A 22,109-nucleotide genomic window follows, 5' to 3' on the forward strand; every position below is an offset into this window, starting at 1 on the left:
CTTTTATTTTGGCGGCTCTTCCGGTTTTGTTGGTTGTTTTCCCTGCACCACCCAGTTAGCCGCTCCACTTCATTTCTGTAGGCAGACTCATCCCTCCCAGAAATGAGTCCCAGTACTGTGGTGTCGTCTGCAAATGTAATAGTGGTATTGCTGGCATGAGCAGGGATGTAGTCATGAGTGTAGAGGGTGTAGAGTAGGGGGCTTAGCACGCAGCCCTGGAGGGAGCCGGTGCTGATGCTGATGGATGTTGAGAGGTAGGAGCCTACTCTCACCCTCTGAGAGCGATGTCCAGGAAGTCCAGGATCCGGTGGCAGATGGAGGAAGACAGTCCCAGCCCCGTCAGTTTGGGCACCAGTCTGTGGGGGAGGATGTTATTGAACGCAGAGCTAAAATCAACAAAAAGTAGCCTTGCATAGCTCCCCTGCTGCTCTAGGTGGCTCAGAGCAGTGTGGAGGGCTGTTGCGATAGCATCCTCTGTAGATCTGTTGGCCCTGTACGCAAACTAGGGAGAGTCCAATGCAGGTGGCAGATTTGAGGTGATGTGCCCCAGAACCAGAGTTTCAAAGCACTTCATAATGATTGGTGTAAGTGCAACTGGACGGTAATCATTCAGGCTGTTTACTGCAGATTTTTATGGCAGTGGGACAATAACAAAGTCCTTTAGACAGGGTGGGACGATGTACTGGGACAAGGACTGGTTGAAAATCCTGGTAAAAACAACAGCCAGCTGGTCTGCACAGGTCTTTAGTACACGTCCAGGTACTCCATCCGGTCCAGCAGCTTTCCTTGGGTTCACCCTCCTTAGTATGCCCTGCACCTCATGTTCCTCCAACATGAGGACGTTGTCACGGGTTGAGGGTTGTGATGTGACTGCATGTGGTTGCTTCACCTCGAAGCGAGCGAAGAAGATGTTCAGTTCCTCCGCCAGCGAGGCGTCTCCGTCAGCCACAGCGAGGTTGTTGGATTTGTAGCCGGTGATGTGCTTCACCCCCTGCCACACCTGCCTTGTGTTGTTGCTGCTGAGGTGTCCCTCTATTTTCTTCTGATATGCTGTCTTGGCCTCTATGATGCCTCTCCTCAGGCTAGCTCTGGCAGCACTGTACTGTGCCCCATCACCACACCTGAAGGCCTTGTTCCTCTCCTTCAGCAGGGTCCTGACCTCACCAGTCATCCAGGGCTTTTGGTTTGGATAGACCCGGATGGGCTTCTCGGTCATAGCAATATCCGTGCAGAACTTGATATAGCTCAGCACAGATAAAGTGTAGTCGCCCAGGTCCTGCTGTTCAAAGATGCCCCAGTTTGTTCTTTCAAAGCAATCCTGGAGCTGCTGAGAGGCGCCCTCAGGCCAGATTTGAACAGTCTTAGTTGTCGGGGGAGCACTTTTCCTGAGGGGGGTGTATGCTGGGATTAACAACACTGACAGGTGGTCGGACTGACCCAAATGTGGTAGTGGCTTAGCCCTGTAGCTACTCTTGATATTAGAGTATGCCTTGTCCAGAGTGTTTTTCCCCTAGTTGCACATTTAATGTGCTGGTGGAATTTAGGGAGCACAGTTTTCAATTCTGCATGATTAAAGTCCCCAGCAATGATACGCACTTTGTTGACTGCTAATGGGGTCATGTAACACCCTGAGGGCCGTACTAGCATTAGCTGCCGGTGGTATGTAAACAGCCGCTAGCATGACAACATTAAACTCCCGTGGAAGGTGGATGGGTCTGCATTTCACAGTAACATACTCCAAATCTGATGAGCAGTGACTGGTAACAGTCTTGGTGTTGGTGCATCAGCTGTTGTTGACGTAGATGCACAGCCCCCCTCCTCTGCTCTTACTGGAGTCTTTGGTTCTGTCATGCCGATGTGTTGTGCGGCCCGCTAGCTCGATAGCTCGATGAGCGGGTGAAGCCACTTCTCCGTGATGAGCAGAATGCAGCTGTCCCCGACCATCTTATTTGTCGCAATCTGCAGCTTCAGCTCGTCCAGCTTGTTGGCGAGGGATCTTGCATTCGATAAAAAAATGCTGGGAAGCGATGGTTTGAATGGCAGCTTGCGGAGCCTAGCTAGCACGCCAGCTTTGCAGCCTCGCTTTTGCTTCCTGTTTCTCCACCTCCTTCTCCTGGGAAATGTAATCCACGGAGAGCCCGGTGTCCTGGCTATGTACGCCGGTATCTCGTGTAAGCGAAGAAATTCAGCTGTGACGTCTTGCTCACTCCGTAGTCCCAATTTAAGAAGTTCGGGTCGACTGTAGATGTTAGTCGCCCGGCATAATGTGGACAGACACAAATTGTCCCTTTTGCTACCTTCGTTGTCCGCACATTGGTAGAGTGGCCGTGCCAGCAATCGGAGGGTTGCTGGTTACTGGGGTTCAATCCCCACCTTCTACCATCCTAGTCATGTCCGTTGTGTCCTTGGGCAAGACACTTCACCCTTGCTCCTGATGGCTGCTGGTTAGCGCCTTGCATGGCAGCTCTCGCCATCAGTGTGTGAATGTGTGTGTGAATGTGGAAATACTGTCAAAGCGCTTTGAGTACCTTGAAGGTAGAAAAGCGCTACACAAGTATAACCCATTTATCATTTATTTATCATTTATTCACGGGTGACGATCGACTATACTTTTTGATGCCAATTTCTAGTTTGTGGACGCCGTCTGCTCCACATTTCCTGTGAGTGTTTTGCTGGGTTTCAGCAATTTGTTTTGTTTTCTTCATAGTTCCCTGTTGCTCTTGGTTTTTGTTCTTTTATCAATAAATATCCCTTTTTTTTACTGCATGGTGCCACCTCGTTCGTCTGCATCTTAAAAATCACTAAAGGATTTTATGTAGCATTCCCAATTTCCAGTTTTGGGTGAACTCTTGTGAAATATTCACTGTCATGTTACTCTTTATAGTTAATTAATTAGTCAATTAAGAAAATATTTACTGGGTCCTGCTGCTAGTTCACTTTTTGTGGTGTCATTTTGCTACCTGTTAAGGAAATAATTTGTTTTTAAATATATATATAATCCTCCATATTGGCAGCCATAGTGATTCATTTATTCAGCAGACCAATAAAACTTGGATCTGACATAAAAGTAAACACAAATGCTGTCTTCCTCGCTGATAAAACACGATAGCAACATGCATCAGTTAGCTCACGATCGCCCCCACTTCTCAGTGTGGCGAGTTGGAGTACTACAGGAGGCACTCTTAATACAGTGCTTAAATCTGTATTATTAGTCGTATTATATAGGAATAATGAGGTCACGTTTATAGTAAAACATTAATGCTAAAGTTTCGTCCAGTAGTGGACCAGTAACGTCTGATGATGATGATGATGACAATGATGACGTATCTGTGCAAGTGAACCCTTTCCACAGACTACACACACACCAGAAACATAAATCTTAGAAGCCTACAACAATATATTTGAAGAAGACTTTAGGATTAAAAGTGAAGATGTGAGGTGAAATAAGTACAAATGCAGCAATAAAAACAAGCAACTCCACTCACGATAGCTCTAAAGTTCAGTGATGTGTTGCTAACTTCAGCCTTTTTCTTCTTTGTTGATGTTTTGCAGTAGTTAACATCCATGATGTAACAATGCTGCTAATCTACCAGAGTCCACATTTTGTTAACAATTTTATTAATTCATATTTTTAATTGGACAATAACATCAACAAAATAGAATGGGAAACTTTTTTGATTGTATAAGACACAAAACCAAATGAAAATTATAATATGTCCTCTGTTTAACATTGAGGAAATAAAATAAAATAGTAGCTACAAATAAAATATTCAATAAATGCACATAAATTAAAAAGTAACTACAGGAGAACGTATAAGACTAGAAAATGAGAAGCACTACATACAACATCAAATATATACATTCATATTAAACATTTAAGTACATTTAGCACATTTTAAATCCCTGCAGCTTCCATGACTGTTACACACTTGTGTTTACTGACCTGCTTCTTGTACATGAACCTTTTAAGACACACAGTGCAACTAAACTGTTTCTCTCCAGTGTGTGTTCTCATGTGTGTGGTCATGTGTTGCTTGTTGGAGAAACTCTTCTTACAAACAGAGCAAGTAAAAGGTTTATCTCCAGTGTGTGTTCTCATGTGTGTGGTCATGGTATGCTTGTTGGAGAAACTCTTCTTACAAACAGAGCAAGGAAAAGGTTTCTCACCAGTGTGTGTTCTCATGTGTACTATCATGTCACACTTAGTGTTGACTCTTTTAGCACAAACTGAGCAAACAAAAGGTTTTTCTCCAGTGTGTGTTCTCATGTGTTTTTTCATATGGGAATTTACGGAGAATCTTTTCGGACACACTGAGCATAGAAAAGGTTTCTCCCCAGTATGTATTCTCATGTGTGTGGTCATGACAAGCTTTCTGGAGAAACTCATCTTACAAAAAGAGCAAGAAAAATGTTTCTCTCCAGTATGTATGCTCATGTGTGCGGTAATTTCACGCTTTGTGGAGAAACGCTTTTTACAAGCAGAGCAAGTAAAAGGTTTCTCACCAGTGTGTGTTCTCATGTGTAATATCATGTCATACTTAGTGTTGACTCGTTTAGCACAAGCTGAGCAAGAAAAAGGTTTCTCTCCAGTATGTGTTCTCACGTGTAATATCATTTCATTCTTAGTGGTGAATCTTTTAGCACAAGCTGAGCAAGTAAAAGGTTTCTCACCAGTGTGTGTTCTCATGTGTGTGGTCATATTACCCTTACTGGAGAAACTCTTCTTACAAACAGAGCAAGTAAAAGGTTTCTCTCCAGTATGTATTCTCATGTGTACTGTACAATTACTCTTCTGTCTAAATGATTTCCCACATTCAGAGCAGTCAAAGTGTTTGTTGTTAGTGTGATGTCTCGTATCACCTTTAGAGTCATTTTTACTCTCCAAAGGTTTTTGGATGTGGTCACTGTGATCAGACATCATGTGGTCCATGTTTGACAGTGGAGCAAAGATGCTGTCTGGTTCTGACTTTATATCTTCACAATGCTCTCCATCAGCTTCTGTGATGTGTTGACTTACAAGCTCCGCCCCTCTGTTCTCCTCACTTTGACTGTGATGAAGCTGTAAGGACTGAGCTTCATCTTCATCATGAAGTTGCTCCTCTTTAATGTGGGAGGGGGCCTGTAGCTCCTTCTGTCCCACACTGGTGTGCCACTCCTCTTCATGACTCCCCGCTGACACCCGCTGGATGTCTGCAGAACAAAAAACACAAATAAGGCGTTACTGTATTTTACTTTGCAGCTCTTATGCCAACCATCCACATTATGTGAGGTTGGCCTAAATATATGCATAAAAACTATAATATCTAAATCATTTATAGCTCTTATTACACATCTTACTGGAAGTATTTTATGGTTGTGGACTTGTATTAACCAACAACAGGACAACAATCAAATATGGTGATGATTGAATAATAGTTAGTTAGTTAAATGGGTGGCAGATGTGGGGTCCACATGCTTGTTTGTTTACATCAGGGGTCACCAACGCGGTGCCCGCGAGCACCAGGTCGCCCGTAAGGACCAGACGAGTCGCCCGCGGGCCTGTTCTAAAAAAAAAAAATTAAATCTACATAGAAAAAACACAAGATACACTTTCAATCAGTGCATCAACCCAAACAACCTCCCCCATGCACACTCATCCACACCCACTCACACAAAAGGGGTTATTTCTTTCTGCTACCAATATTCTGGTTCCCACAACATAGACAACACATCTGCAAGGGACACAGTCCCTGAAGCACACATGATTGTATAGGCTGCTGGTCCACTAACATTTTCATTAATTACTATTTTTTATGTAATTATTTTTATATTGTTTTACTTTCTTTTTTATCCAAGAAAATGTTTTTTATTTATTTATCTTATTTTATTTTTTAAAAAAGGGCCTTATCTTCAACAGACCAGGTTGTCAATGAAATTAGATTTGTTTAAAGGGTTTTTTAAACCAGGCCCAGTCCAGATAATGTCCAAGTCGGACTCAGCAACACACACCTTCATTCATGTACACAGAAAAAAATTAGGGAACACAACAGATTGCATATAATTTATAAACAAAACTACATTTTCAAAATAAGCATTTATGTACAGTCCAGATTATGTCCAGGTCTCTCAAATTAGGGAACACAACAACAGATATCATATAATCTATAAACATAATTATACTTTCAAAATAAGCCTTTGAGGACTTCTCATCTTTTTTTTAAAATGTTTTTTGGCATCATTATCGTTTTAAACCATGTCACTTTCTAAAGTTAGAAAATACTGAATAAATGTTTCAAAGAAAGTAATACTAAGTGAATATCTGTTTTTGGCCTTAAAAATAAACATTTTACCGAGTACTATAATTAAATTGACTAAATCATGATTGTCAATGAACTCTCCTAAAATAACAGAAACCACATTAAAGGCCTACTGAAACCCACTACTACCGACCACGCAGTCTGATAGTTTATATATCAATGATGAAATCTTAACATTATAACACATGCCAATACGGCCGGGTTAACTTAAAAAGTGACATTTTAAATTTGCCGCTAAACTTCCGGTTCGAAACGCCTCTGAGGATGACGTATGCGCGTGACGTAGACCGGGGAACACGGGTATGCCTTCCACATTGAAGCCAATACGAAAAAGCTCTGTTTTCATTTCATAATTCCACAGTATTCTGGACATCTGTGTTCGTGAATCTGTTTCAATCATGTTCATTGCATTATGGAGAAGGAAGCTGAGCAAGCAAAGAAGAAAGTTGTCGGTGCGAAATGGACGTATTTTTCGAACGTAGTCAGCCACAACAGTACACAGCCGGCGCTTCTTTGTTTACATTCCCGAAAGATGCAGTCAAGATGGAAGAACTCGGATAACAGAGACTCTAACCAGGAGGACTTTTGACTTTGATACACAGACGCCTGTAGAGAACTGGGACAACACAGACTCTTACCAGGATTACTTTGATTTGGATGACAAAGACGCAGACGTGCTACTGTGAGTATGCAGCTTTGGCTTCTAAACATTTGATCGCTTGACCGTATGTGCGCAACTTTTTTTTGCGTATGTACGTAACTTTTTTAAAAATATATAAGCTTTATGAACCTTGGGTTAGGTGAACGGTCTTTTGGGCTGAGTGATTGTGTGTGTTGATCAGGTGTTTGAATTGTATTGGCGTGTTCTATGGAGCTAGGAGCTAGCATAGGAGCTAGGAGCTAGCATAACACGTACCGTACCGTACGTGCGCGTCACGTACGTAACTTTTTAAAAATATATAAGCTTTATGAACCTTGGGTTAGATGAACGGTCTTTTGGGCTGAGTGATTGTGTGTGTTGATCAGGTGTTTGAATTGTATTGGCGTGTTCTATGGAGCTAGGAGCTAGCAGAGGAGCTAGGAGCTAGCATAACAAACACGCAGGTGTTATTATGCAGGATTAATTTGTGGCATATTAAATATAAGCCTGGTTGTGTTGTGGCTAATAGAGTATATATATGTCTTGTGTTTATTTACTGTTGTAGTCATTCCCAGCTGAATATCAGGTACCGTGAGTATGCAGCCTTGGCTGCTAAACATTTGATAACTTTACCGTATGTGCGCGTCACGTACGTAACTTTTTTAAAATATATAAGCTTTATGAACCTTGGGTTAGGTGAACGGTCTTTTGGGCTGAGTGATTGTGTGTGTTGATCAGGTGTTTGAATTGTATTGGCGTGTTCTATGGAGCTAGGAGCTAGCAGAGGAGCTAGGAGCTAGCATAACAAACACGCAGGTGTTTTTACGCAGGATTAATTTGTGGCATATTAAATATAAGCCTGGTTGTGTTGTGGCTAGAGTATATATATGTCTTGTGTTTATTTACTGTTGTAGTCATTCCCAGCTGAATATCAGGTCACCCCCGGCTCTCACAGCATCTTCCCTATCTGAAACTCCCCACTAGTCCTTCACTTGCACTTTACTCATCCACAAATCTTTCATCCTCGCTCAAATTAATGGGGAAATTGTCGCTTTTTCGGTCCGAATCTCTCTCACTTCATGCGGCCATCATTGTAAACAATAGGGAACTTTGCGTATATGTTCAACTGACTACGTCACGCTACTTCTGGTAGGGGCAAGCCTTTTTTTTATCAGATACCAAAAGTTGCAATCTTTATCGTCGTTGTTCTATACTAAATCCTTTCAGCAAAAATATGGCAATATCGCGAAATGATCAAGTATGACACATAGAATAGATCTGCTATCCCCGTTTAAATAAAAAAAAATCATTTCAGTAGGCCTTTAAGCTTCATAAACAAACCAATCCTTAAACACATTTTTTCAACTTCCACCCAAAACAAAGACACAATATGACAATACCAAAACAAATGCAGGGTGGATTCAGGCTCCTGACAACAAAATCGGCAATCATCTGACTCTGTCATATTCCATAATTTTAACATTTTCCCTGTGGGTAAGAAGTTATAAATAATTGTAATTTGAAAATAACGATTTTGCACATCGATAGTGGTTTTATAGATTAGTTTGAATATGGCATCCCATGGCAACGGGCAGTCAAAAAAGTCCTCCCATTTTCCATTTGTGTTGTATGAGGCAGCCTTCAAAGATTTCTTTATTGAATAAAAATTATATATTTTTCCATTTATTTTAGTTCCTTTTTGCCAACTAGAATTTCTTATTAGAGGTTTACAAACTAATAATTTAGTAGTTCCATAATTAATTATTTGATTCCATCTTTTCCCAATTACTCCAGTTACCGTATTTTCCGCACCATAAGCCGCACCTAAAAACCACAATTTTTCTCAAAAGCAGACAGTGCGGCTAATAACCCGGTGCGCCTTATATATGGATTAATATTCATATTTATTTTCATAAAGTTTAGGTCTCGCAACTACGGTAAACAGCCGCCATCTTTTTTCCCCGTAAAAGAGGAAGTGCTTCTTCTTCTACGGTAAGCAACCGCCCCCATAGAAGAGGAAGTGCTTCTTCTTCTACGGTAAGCAACCGCCCCCATAGAAGAGGAAGCGCTTCTTCTTCTACTGTAAGCAACCGCCAAGGTGAGCACCCGCCCCCGTAGAAGAAGAAGCTCGCGGATATTTAATTTCATTTGTTTTTCTGTAAAGACAACAAAATGTCTCCTACTAAGAGACACGCGTACAAGGTTCCACTGACTTTTGATATTCATGTGAACCGCACTGTGGATACAACGGGAACACGTACGGTGAATATTCGCACCACAGGGAATGAGAAGTCGTCCTACTGTGGTTGTAGCTTGCCATGCTAACGGCCAGAAACTTCCACCCACGGTGATATTCAAAAGGAAGACCTTGCCAAAAGAGAACTTTCCAGCCGGCGTCATCATAAAAGCTAACTCGAAGGGATGGATGGCTGAAGAAAAGATGAGCGAGTGGTTGATAGACGTTTACGCGAAGACACCGGGTGACTTTTTTCACGCAGCGCCGTTCCTGTTGATCTACGACTGCATGCGCGTCCACATCACAGATGGTGTCAAAAAACAAGTGAAGCACACCGAAGAAGAATAATTCGAGGGATTTGTAGATGAGTAATAACTTCAGAAAGTGAGCTTTAAATGTTTATTTTGTGTGTTGCGTGACACTAACGTATGAGCAACGTTGAGTTATTGATGTTGCTATTGCTCTGCACTATTTTGAGTGTTACTATTTTTGTGATTGCACATTTGTACATTACATTTTGGGGGTGAACAGAGTTGTTAGAACGCTGGTTTGTAATATATTATTAAAGTTTGACTGACCTATCTGACTGTTTTGTTGACATTCCCTTTAGCGTAGCGTAGGTGCGGCTAATGGCACGGGGCGGCTAATAGGTAAACAAAGTTTTGAAATATTCCGTTCATTAAACGTGCGGCTAATAACACGGGGCGCCTTATGGTGCGGAAAATACGGTAGTTGATAAAATGAAAAGCTTGAGCAAGCATCACCATACATAGCTCTAAATTCATCATACTTCATAATTTTACCATTCTCATTGATAATATCATTGACAAAAATGATTCCTCTTTCAAACATATTTTTCCAAAAGAAAGGCTTTCCATCTATTACAATATTAGAGTTCATCCATATTAACTGCTGCAAAATATCATCTCTTTTTTCTGGCACATAAAATTGAAAACACCACTATGAGTGGATTGTTTCCTTTATGAACCCCGCCATGTTTCCCAGCAGACTCTCTGGGAGGGGATCACTTGTAAAAAAGGATACAATTTCTTTTGATACAGTACATGTTTTTTGTCCAACAGGACATTTGTGTACCACTCAATGTTTAAATACATCTTTGGAACAATTGATGCTTTTAAAGACAGACACATTTTATTGAATAAACATTTGGGAGAAAAATGTGTGTGTTTAAAAATTCAGTTTGTTAAATGACAGTGTTTTAAAATGCAGTGTAAAAAATCAGAGCAGGAAAAAAATCTCTCGTCTGGTCCTTACGGGCGACCTGGTGCCCGCGGGCACCGCGTTGGTGACCCCTGGCCTAGATCTTTCAGATTTTCTGGGACAACAACACCAAGTATGTTAACTGGTCCATCTGTCCACAAAACAGGCACTTTACATTCCATTCGAAAGGACGTTCCCTTTAGATTTCCGATCCTTAACATTTTACATTTATCATAATTAAGCTTAAGGCCAGATTGCTGTGAAAATATGTCCAAAAGATTAAGAAGGTTCCGCAAACAATGAGGAAAAATCTTATCTTTGTGAATCAGCCTTTTCTGACATGAACTTCATCAAGAACAAACACAGAACACGCCTCACTGATGCACATCTGCAAGACTCACTCAGAGTTGCAGTGTCAAGTTACACACCAGAGTACAACACACTAGTTAACAGCATGCAATGCCAGGCTTCCCACTAACTGACAAAGAAACAGATAACAGATTTGGTGTCCAGTTCAAAGTGTGACATGATTTAAAAATTTGAGAGTTGACTTTTGTATTTTACATGAGTTATTATTTGTACAAACATGGTGCAAAGTAATTCATGATTTGTTAAAAAATGTTAGTGGCTAGCTAGTTAAAATGGGATATTGTGATTTCACAAGATTGTCTTAGAAGTGATCATTTGAAAATGTTCAATTTGAAAAATGTGCACTTAGAGAAAATATAAAAATAAAGTGTTGCATATTGATATTTATCTGTTTCTATATATATTTATTGTGAGAAATCATTAAGATGATCAGTGTCTCCACAAAGATAAATATCATTAATTATTAATAATAACAGAGTTAAAGGTAAATTGAGCAAATTGGCTACTTCTGGCAATTTATTTAAGTGTGTATCTAACTGGTAGCCCTTCGCATTAATCAGTACCCAAGAAGTAGCCCTTGGTTTCAAAAAGGTTGGTGACCCCTGGTTTACATGGACGCGTCCTCGCAAGACGCAAAGTTGAATGATAAAATCCAACCTTACCCGAACAAAAACCATGCATGGTTTATCAGCGAGAGTCTTGATACTATTTTACTTGACCCAGCCACACACAAATAAATTGTAGTCATCCATGCCTTTTTAAGCTTTCATGTCTTTTGTGGTGTAGAATGACGTCTGAAACTCAAGATAGTTCCACATGTCTGGGAAGGCGACCGACGGATATTCCTTGCTATTACTCAACAAATCTTTAGGGACCTATTTTGTTTCATAGTTAGATTTTTTTCTCGTATCTGCTTTTCACAGGAAGATCTAGGCCAGGGGTGTCAAACTAATTTTAGATGGGGGGGGGGGCACATGGAGAAAAATCTACTCCCAAGTTGGCCGGACTGGTAAAATCACAGCAAGATAAATTAAAAATAAAGACAACTGCAGATTATTTTCTTTGTTTAAAAATAGAACAAACACATTCTGAAAATGTACAAATCATAATGTTGTTGGGTTTTTTTACACTTACAAGTTGCGGTTAATAGTATTCTATCTTTATTTGTCCTTTTTTACACTTTCAGAATCAATTATGTGATAATGTTCTTTAGTCAACTCATTGGTGTTAATTTTCAATCTATAAAGATGAAATAAGAATATCAAAATCAAATTACAGGATGTTATTGATGTAGTTTGCTCATTTTCCCCCACTGGTGGGCTAACATTATGTGTTTGTTTTTTGTTTTTTTACATATGTAGCATCATCTACAAAGATACAAAGAATTGCTATTGCGACATCTAGAGGACACATTTAAAGCAGCAGTTTCTTTCATTCAAAAATGTCGACTCATATTTGTACTTAGCAAACTCATCCCGCGGGCCGGATAAAACCTGTTCGAGGGCCTGATCCGGCACGTGGGCCGTATGTTTGACGCCCCTGATCTAGGCTCTTTGTGTATTCAGAGAGTTGCTAGCTGCACAACAGACGTCTTGACTTGGTTGACCACCACGTTTTTCACTTCCCGGAAGAAGTCACGTGACTGAATACAAATATGTCAGGTTCAAACACCAAACTATCTATCAAACGTGACAAGAAGCAAGGAATCGGGCAGAGACAGAGTTCAATTTTGCTCATGAGGAGAAACGTTTGGGGCTGCACACTCAGTTACAGTCTCCCACCACGCTCTGAGGGGCAGTCCCACGCGCTCCTCTATTTATTCAGGTGTTCCCTAGTTATCACTGATGCTGCTTCTAGGGGGAGTGGACACATATTACGCAAGCAGCCCCAGTATCACAATACGTGATTATTCAGAATGCAAATGTGCTTGAGCTCGAGATTTCGCCCTGGCTCTGCTTTGTCTGCATGTTGTAGTCTTATCTTCGTTGAGGTACTTGAAGTCCGTCCTTGGCTGTTATAGCGGGCTGGAAGACAGAAACTGCTGCCGCGAGACAACTTGCAGTGGAAGATAACAAGTTAGGTAAACGCTTCCCGGTTCCTGCTAAGTTGCAACTTGTGCTTGGTTTACTCGGACAACATGAATAGGAATCCAAGATGGCAGCCATGTCTATTCTGTGTTCAGTGTGTTCTTACCTAAGGTTTGAGTTTTTGTGTTGTTTATGTATGAGATTTTAATTAATTTTAGTCTGAATGAGTGGTACTCTGCAAGATAAACAGAGTGGGTTTTCTGGTGGATAGTTTCTCATCAAATGTCAATGGATTGCCATAGACTTTGGCCTACCTATAATCCACCTGTTCAGGTAGCAGTAGCAGAAAGCTAGCACCATTCGGCCTGCCTGCTAGCCTTCCACCATCGGCCTGACTGCAGCTAGCCTTCCACCATCGGCCTGACTGCTGCTAGCCTTCCACCATCGGCCTGACTGCAGCTAGCCTTCCACCATCGGCCTGCCTAATAGCCTTCCACCATCGACCTGACTGCTGCTAGCCTTCCACCATCGGCCTGACTGCTGCTAGCCTTCCACCATCGGCCTGCCTGCTATCCTTCCACCATCGGCCTGCCTGCTGCTAGCCTCCACTATCGGCCTGACTGCTGCCAGCCTTCCACCATCGGCCTGACTGCTGCTAGCCTTCCACCATCGACCTGACTGCTGCTAGCCCTCCACCATCGACCTAACTGCTGCTAGCCCTCCACCATCGGCCTGACTGCTGCTAGCCTTCCACCATCGGCCTGACTGCTGCTAGCCTTCCACCATCTGCCTTCCTGCTAGCCTTCCACCATTCGGCCTGCCTGGTATCCTTTCACCATTCGGCCTGCCTGGTATCCTTCCACCATCGGCCTGACTGCTGCTAGCCTTCCACCATAGGCCTGCCTGATAGCCTTCCACCATCGGTCTGCCTGCTAGCCTTCCACCATCGACCTGACTGCTGCTAGCCTTCCACCATCGGCCTGCCTGCTAGCCTTCCACCATCAGCCTGACAGCTGCTAGCCTTCCACCATCGGCCTGCCTGCTAGCCTTCCACCATCAGCCTGACAGCTGCTAGCCTTCCACCATCGGCCTGCCTGCTAGCCTTCCACCATCGGCCTGCTGTTTGCCTCCAACCATTGGCTTAGTCTACGGGCTTCCACCCATAGGCCTGGGTTGCTAGCCTTCAGCCCTGTCTGCTATCATCTTCAAAAGTGGTAAAATAAGTGGAACTTCTCCTCTCACTATGTCACAAATCATTATATTGTGTTTTATACTTTTGTGTGGTTTTACTGATGTCCCAAATGGGTCTGGTCACCCCCCCTCACAAGCTATGCTACTTCAAGATGACAACTTTGATAATTTGACATTTCATCATAGTGGCAGCTACAAAATAACCTCGGCCTTATCTCAGTTGAAGATTTCTGTGACTTTGGACAAAACAAAATGGCTGCATTCTATGGTAGAGTCCATTCATTCTTATTGTTTCCTTGTTTTGAGAGATCACATCAACATTACTGCATCCTCCCGTATTGGGAGCACTTACTTTCACAGATTAAAGACAGACTCAAAAGATGGTAACTTTAAGCGCAAATGTTTAGTTATATTATTGTTATTGCTCTCAGGAAATGTTGAGACTAATCCAGGCCCTGATACACCTTCACAATGTTTTATACCTGCAGATTTTAAAACTAGATCTGGTTTTGGGATTATTCATATCAACGTTAGGAGTTTACTCCCTAAACTGGATATGATAAAGATCTGGATAAACTCAACAAATGCTGATATTGTAGTCTTATCTGAAACTTGGCTAAAACAATCTGTGCTTGATAAAGATATTTACATTCATGGCTCTAATGTCTATCGTACTGACCGACAAAGAATAGGTGGTGGAGTGGCCATATATATTAAGCAGAGGTTTGATGTTAAATTAGTGCTCTCTGAATCAGTAAGTAAAGAACTTGAACTGTTAGCACTTGAAATTGAATTAGCTAGAAATCACCACATTATGCTAGTGGGGTGTTATAGGCCTCCATCTGCCCCTAGTAATTCTCTATCTACTCTTGTGAAGCTTCTGTCTCAACTGAAATACAATGAAATAGTGATTTGAACTGGGACTGGCTCACATCTGTGTCTGACTCTTTGAAAGCACAGTGTGAATCTCTAAATGTAACACAATTAATTAACTCACCTACAAGACCTAATCCTAAATGCCCTCAAAAAGCTATACTCATTGACTTAATTCTAACAAATATGCCCTTTAAATGTGTTGCATCTGGTGTTTTCCCTCATGATGTGAGAGATCAATGTGTGATTGCAGCAGTGCGAGACACAAGGATTCCTAAAAGCAAGCCTCGTCTTCTTGAAAAACGTAATATGAAATTATTTGAGACGCAAGCTTTTTTTACATGACTTGCATCTTTTTAATTGGGATATAATTGCTCTTTTTGATAACGTTGAACTGGCTTGGAAATATTGAAATATTGAACAAACATGCCCCTTTTAGAAAATGTAGGGCTAAAGGCCTACTGAAATGAATTTTTTTTATTTAAACGGGGATAGCAGATCCATTCTATGTGTCATACTTGATCATTTCGCGATATTGCCATATTTTTGCTGAAAGGATTTAGTAGAGAACAACGACGATAAAGGTCGCAACTTTTGGTCGCTGATTAAAAAAAGCCTTGCCTATACCGGAAGTAGCGTGACGTCACCGGAGGAAGGACTCCTCACATTTTCCCATTGTTTACAATGCAGCGAGAGAAATTCGGACCGAGAAAGCGACGGTTACCCCATTAATTTGAGCGAGGATGCAAGATTCGTGGATGAGGAAAGTGAGAGTGAAGGACTACAGTGCAGTGCAGGACGTATCTTTTTTCGCTCTGACCGTAACTTAGGTACAAGGGTTCATTGGATTCCACACTTTCTCCTTTTTCTATTGTGGATCACAGATTTGTATTTTAAACCACCTCGGATACTATATCCTCTTGAAAATGAGAGTCGAGAACGCGAAATGGACATTCACAGTGACTTTTATTTCCACGACAATATATCGGCGAAGCTCTTTAGCTACTGAGCTAACGTGATAGCATCGGGCTCAAATGCAGATAGAAACAAAATAAATAAATCCCTGACTAGAAGGATAGACAGAAGATCAACAATACTATGAAACTAAGGCTGAAACGACGCGTCGACGTAGTCGACGTCATCGGTTATGTAAATACGTCGACGCCGTTTTTGTGCGTCGACGCGTCGCATAATTACGTCACACTACCGTCATGGTGGAGCGCAAAGCAGACTGTGCGAGCGAGGGGAAAAACGCACGCCAAAAGTCGTCAAAAGTGTGGGAGTATTTCAATACACAGCCTAATAATGTTGTTGTATGCACAGTGTCGAGCGTAAATGTCCTATCATAGCAGCACAACGGCTATGAACGAACATTTGAAAAGAAAACCATCAACCATCAACTAGTCAATCGTCCGCGTTAGCATACGTTGTCATCATTACACAAAAACATGAATGTGTCATTTGTATCTGCTAGGGGTGTAACGGTATGTGTTTTGTATTGAACCGTTTCGGTACGGGGCTTTCGGTTCGGTACGGGGGTGTACCGAACGAGTTTCTAAGCTAAAGCTAACTTTAGCTGCTAAAGTCTTAACAAGTTGCTTTGCTCCTTCTGCGGCTGCCTCTGTCTCAGCACGCAGCATTGTCCCACCCATACAACCATCTGATTGGTACACACGCAGCATTGTCCCACCCATACAACCATCTGATTGGTACACACGAAGCATTATCAGCCAATCAGCAGTGCGTATTCAGAGCGCATGTAGTCAGCGCTTCAGCGTGGAGCAGATAGGTGTTTAGCAGGTGAGCATCAGGCAGCGGACTCTCCCCAAATGATAATAAACACCTCCCAGTCAACTACTAGTAACATCACTATGAGCCCGTTGACCTACTAGAAACTTAAACTGCAGCTCAGCTCACTCGCAGTCCTGGCTTGAGGTGAAGGCTAATTACCTCTCAGTTCCTGCCACATCGACCCCTTCTGAGCGCCTATTTTCAGCTGCTGGGAATATTGTAAACAAGAAAAGAAGCAAAGCAAGTAGACATGCTAACCTTTCTTCATTACAACTGTTAGTCACTCACTGGAATGAGTAGAATTGGTTATTGTGTACTGTGTTGGACTGGATGTTTATTTTGCACATTTTAAAAGCAATACTTAATGTTTACAGTGCTCCAGAATATTTAGATTGGCACTTTTTTGTATTGATGTTTATCTTTATTTTTGCACATTTTAGCAAATAAGCAATACTTTCACTTTTGTTGAAATGTTTACACTTTTGTTACAGAATATTTCGTTTTGCACTTTTTTGTATTGGATGTTTATCTTTGCACATTTTAAAGCAAAATAAGCAATACTTTTACTTTTGAAATGCTTATACTATTGCAGAATATTAAGATTTGCACTGGATGTTTACTTTTATATTTGCACATTAAAAAGCAAATAAGCTACTTTTAATGTTGTTAAACGTTAAAAGTTTTAAATGTTTACATTGTTACAGAATATTTTGTCATGTTGTTGTCAATGTTGACTGAGTGGCCATACTTTTTTTTTTTGTAAATAAAAGCCATGCCTTTTGAAAAAACTGGCCTACTTTTATTTTTTCATCTTCATTTTAAATAAAATAAAATAAAAAATAATCGGTAAAAGGAAAAATAATCTATAGACGAATCGAAAAAATAATCTATAGATTAACCGATTAATCGAAAAAATAATCTATAGATTAATCGATAGAAAAATAATCGTTAGCTGCAGCCTTATATGAAACCATGGACCTGTAACTACACGGTTAATGCTTTCCAGCTTGGCGAAGCTTAACAATGCTGTTGCTAACGACGCCATTGAAGCTAACTTAGCAACGGGACCTCACAGAGCTATGATAAAAACATTAGCGCTCCACCCACGCCAGCCAGCCCTCATCTGCTCATCAACACCCGTGCTCACCTGCGTTCCAGCGATCGACGGAAGGACGAAGGACTTCACCCGATCATCCGTGCGGTCGGCGGCTAGCGCGTCTGCTATCCAAGTCAAAGTCCTCCTGGTTGTGTTGCCGCTAATACACCGATCCCACCTACAACTTTCTTCTTTGCAGTGTTCATTGTTCATTAAACAAATTGCAAAAGATTCACCAACACAGATGTCCAGAATACTGTGGAATTTTGAGATGAAAACAGAGCTTTTTTGTATTGGATTCAATGGGGTACCAATACTTCCGTTTCAACGATTGCCGTCACGCGCATACGTCATCATATGTAGAGGTTTTCAACCGGAAGTTTAGCTGGAAATTTAAAATTGCACTTTATAAGTTACCCGGCCGTATTGGCATGTGTTGCAATGTTAAGATTTCATCATTGATACATAAACTACCAGACTGCGTGGTCGGTAGTAGTGGCTTTCAGTAGGCCTTTAAAGGACGTGACAATCAGTGGTTTACAACGGACCTGTCAGATGTATTGCATGAGCGTAATGCTGCTTGGGCCAGGGCACGCAAGTCAGGGTTAGAAGCAGATTGGTTGAATTTTAGACAATTAAGAAATCAATGTACCTCTCTCCTTCGGAAAGTCAAATCAGAATTGTATTTCTCACAACTGAAAACCTCAAACACCCAAAGAAGTTTTGGAAAATCATCAAATCTTTGTCCGCTTGCTTTAAAGGCCTACTGAAATGAATTTTTTTTATTTAAACGGGGATAGCAGATCTATTCTATGTGTCATACTTGATCATTTCGCGATATTGCCATATTTTTGCTGAAAGGATTTAGTATAGAACAACGACGATAAAGATTGCAACTTTTGGCATCTGATAAAAAAAAGGCTTGCACCTACCGGAAGTAGCGTGACGTAGTCAGTTGAACATATACGCAAAGTTCCCTATTGTTTACAATGATGGCCGCATGAAGTGAGAGAGATTCGGACCGAGAAAGCGACAATTTCCCCATTAATTTGAGCGAGGATGAAAGATTTGTGGATGAGTAAAGTGCAAGTGAAGGACTAGTGGGGAGTTGAAGCTATTCAGATAGGGAAGATGCTGTGAGAGCCGGGGGTGACCTGATATTCAGCTGGGAATGACTACAACAGTAAATAAACACAAGACATATATATACTCTATTAGCCACAACACAACCAGGCTTATATTTAATATGCCACAAATTAATCCTGCATAAAAACACCTGCGTGTTTGTTATGCTAGCTCCTAGCTCCTCTGCTAGCTCCTAGCTCCATAGAACACGCCAATACAATTCAAACACCTGATCAACACACACAATCACTCAGCCCAAAAGACCGTTTACCTAACCCAAGGTTCATAAAGCTTATATATTTTTAAAAAGTTACGTACGTGACGCGCACATACGGTCAAGTTATCGAATGTTTAGCAGCCAAGGCTGCATACTCACGGTACCTGATATTCAGCTGGGAATGACTACAACAGTAAATAAACACAAGACATATATATACTCTATTAGCCACAACACAACCAGGCTTATATTTAATATGCCACAAATTAATCCTGCATAATAACACCTGCGTGTTTGTTATGCTAGCTCCTAGCTCCTCTGCTAGCTCCTAGCTCCATAGAACACGCCAATACAATTCAAACACCCGATCAACACACACAATCACTCAGCCCAAAAGACCGTTCACCTAACCCAAGGTTCATAAAGCTTATATATTTTTAAAAAGTTACGTACGTGACGCGCACTTACGGTACGGTACGTGTTATGCTAGCTCCTAGCTCCTCTGCTAGCTCCTAGCTCCATAGAACACGCCAATACAATTCAAACACATGATCAACACACACAATCACTCAGCCCAAAAGACCGTTCACCTAACCCAAGGTTCATAAAGCTTATATATTTTAAAAAAGTTACGTACATACGCAAAAAAAAGCCAAAGCTGCATACTCACAGTAGCACGTCTGCGTCTTTGTCATCCAAATCAAAGTAATCCTGGTAAGAGTCTGTGTTGTCCCAGTTCTCTACAGGCGTCTGTGTATCCAAATCAAAAGTCCTCCTGGTTAGAGTCTCTGTTATCCGAGTTCTTCCATCTTGACTGCATCTTTCGGGAATGTAAACAAAGAAGCGCCGGCTGTGTACTGTTGTGGCTGACTACGTTCGAAAAATACGTCCATTTCGCACCGACAACTTTCTTCTTTGCTTGCTTGGCTTCCTTCTCCATAATGCAATGAACATGATTGAAACAGATTCACGAACACAGATGTCCAGAATACTGTGGAATTATGAAATGAAAACAGAGCTTTTTCATATTGGCTTCAATGTGGAAGGCATACCCGTGTTCGTCGGGCTACGTCACGCGCATACGTCATCCTCAGAGGCGTTTCGAACCGGAAGTTTAGCGGCAAATTTAAAATGTCACTTTATAAGTTAACCCGGCCGTATTGGCATGTGTTATAATGTTAAGATTTCATCATTGATATATAAACTATCAGACTGCGTGGTCGGTAGTAGTGGGTTTCAGTAGGCCTTTAATTCAGTCAATCTCCCACCTAATATACTTGTTGAAGGTGTCAAAGTAAGTGACAGAAGAGAAGATGAAGTTTCAAGATGGCGGCGCTTCACGGCGGCAGCTTCTTGCGAGCACTCCTGGAAGTGTAGACCGATTTGGCAAAAATACCCCGTCAATTCAGTTAATTTCATGGCTGGCTCACAGCGTGTTCACTCCGTGATCACTTACGACCGACTTACGATTCTGGATGTGGAGAGATCGGGCCATTTTGGGCTGAAAGATGCGTGTACGGTGGACCTACTCGCTAGCTTGGGAATTCTTCGCAAGCTACATCCAGCAGTGGCCTTTGAAGCAGCGGCGTCCACTACCAGCGGAGACAGTCAACGAAAGAGACGTAAGCGGTGCGCTCGGTCGGGCGGGGCTAGCAACAAAGCTAAAGGCGTTGTTGTTAGCGGGGCTAACGAAAAAGCTAAATGCTAATCCACAAAGAAGCGCTAATAAGGAGTCTGTTAAGATAGAACTAGCCAGCGCCAGGCTGGATAATCCATTCACACATAGCAATTCTCTTAGAATAATATACAACTCACATAATGTTTTTTCTGCGTCAGAGGTGGACATGCATTTTACGGAGGTGGCAAACAATCTAAAAATTCCTGTCATATCAATTCCTAGATATGGTCGAAATTATTTAAAGTGCACTACGCATAATAAACGTAACATTATTAATATTGCTACTACGGATTATTTCAACAAAAACTCCTCAAAACAGCCCACTACCTATAATATGGGCTTTTTAAACATAAGGTCATTGTCTTCCAAAACGTTATTAGTTAATGAAGTCATTAGAGACAACAATCTTGATGTCGTTGGTCTAGCCGAGACCTGGCTCAAACCAGACGAATTTTTTGCGCTGGGTGAGGCGTCTCCTCCTGGCTATACGGGAACGCATATTGCCCGTCCCATTAAAAGGGGTGGGGGTGTTGCACTAATATACAACAAAAACTTTAGCCTTACCTCTGACCTAAATAATAAATATAACTCGTTTGAGGTGCTTACTGTGAGGTTTGTCACACCGCTGCCTCTGCACCTGGCTGTCATCTACCGCCCCCCAGGGCCCTATTCGGACTTTATCAATGAATTTTCAGAGTTCGTTGCTGATCTAGTGACGCACGCCGACAATATAATCATAATGGGAGACTTTAACTTCCATATGAATACCCCATCGGACCCTCCATGCGTGGCGCTCCAGACTATAATTGATAGCTGTGGTCTTACACAAATAATAAATGAACCCACGCATCGCAACGGTAATACGATAGATCTAGTGCTTGTCAGGGGTGTCACCACCTCCAAAGTTACGATACTCCCGTACACTAAAGTAATGTCCGATCATTACCTTATAAAATTCGAAGTTCTGACTCAATGTCAACAAACTAATAATAATAACAACTACTATAGCAGCCGCAACATTAATGCTGCCACAACGACGACTCTTACTGACCTACTGCCTTCGGTAATGGCACCATTCCCAAATTATGTGGGCTCTATTGATAACCTCACTAACAACTTTAATGACGCCCTGCGCGACACCATTGATAGTGTAGCACCGCTAAAGCTAAAAAAGGGCCCCTAAAAGGCGTACCCCATGGTTTACAGATGAAACTAAAGCCCAGAAATGATCATGTAGAAAGCTGGAACGCAAATGGCGTGCGACTAAACTTGAGGTTTTCCATCAAGCATGGAGTGATAGTTTAATAACTTATAAACGCATGCTTACCTCAGCTAAAGCTAAATATTAC

At 41.6% G+C, this 22,109-nt stretch overlaps 1 protein-coding gene across 1 annotated transcript in view; it reads right to left on the reverse strand.

Annotated features, from left to right (window-relative positions):
• The window catches only part of LOC133664736 (zinc finger protein OZF-like), a 519,603-nt gene that overhangs the window by 485,381 nt on the left and 12,113 nt on the right, over window positions 1-22,109 (reverse strand). The window contains exon 3 of the mRNA XM_062069618.1: window positions 3,612-5,190. Coding sequence (XP_061925602.1) covers window positions 3,896-5,190 — 1,295 coding nt within the window. The 3' untranslated portion in view covers window positions 3,612-3,895. Of the gene's footprint in view, window positions 5,191-22,109 lie in introns of the transcript that reaches the window.

This window comes from Entelurus aequoreus, linkage group LG14 (genome assembly GCF_033978785.1).
Source record: "Entelurus aequoreus isolate RoL-2023_Sb linkage group LG14, RoL_Eaeq_v1.1, whole genome shotgun sequence".
NCBI classification, from domain to species: Eukaryota; Metazoa; Chordata; class Actinopteri; order Syngnathiformes; family Syngnathidae; genus Entelurus; species Entelurus aequoreus.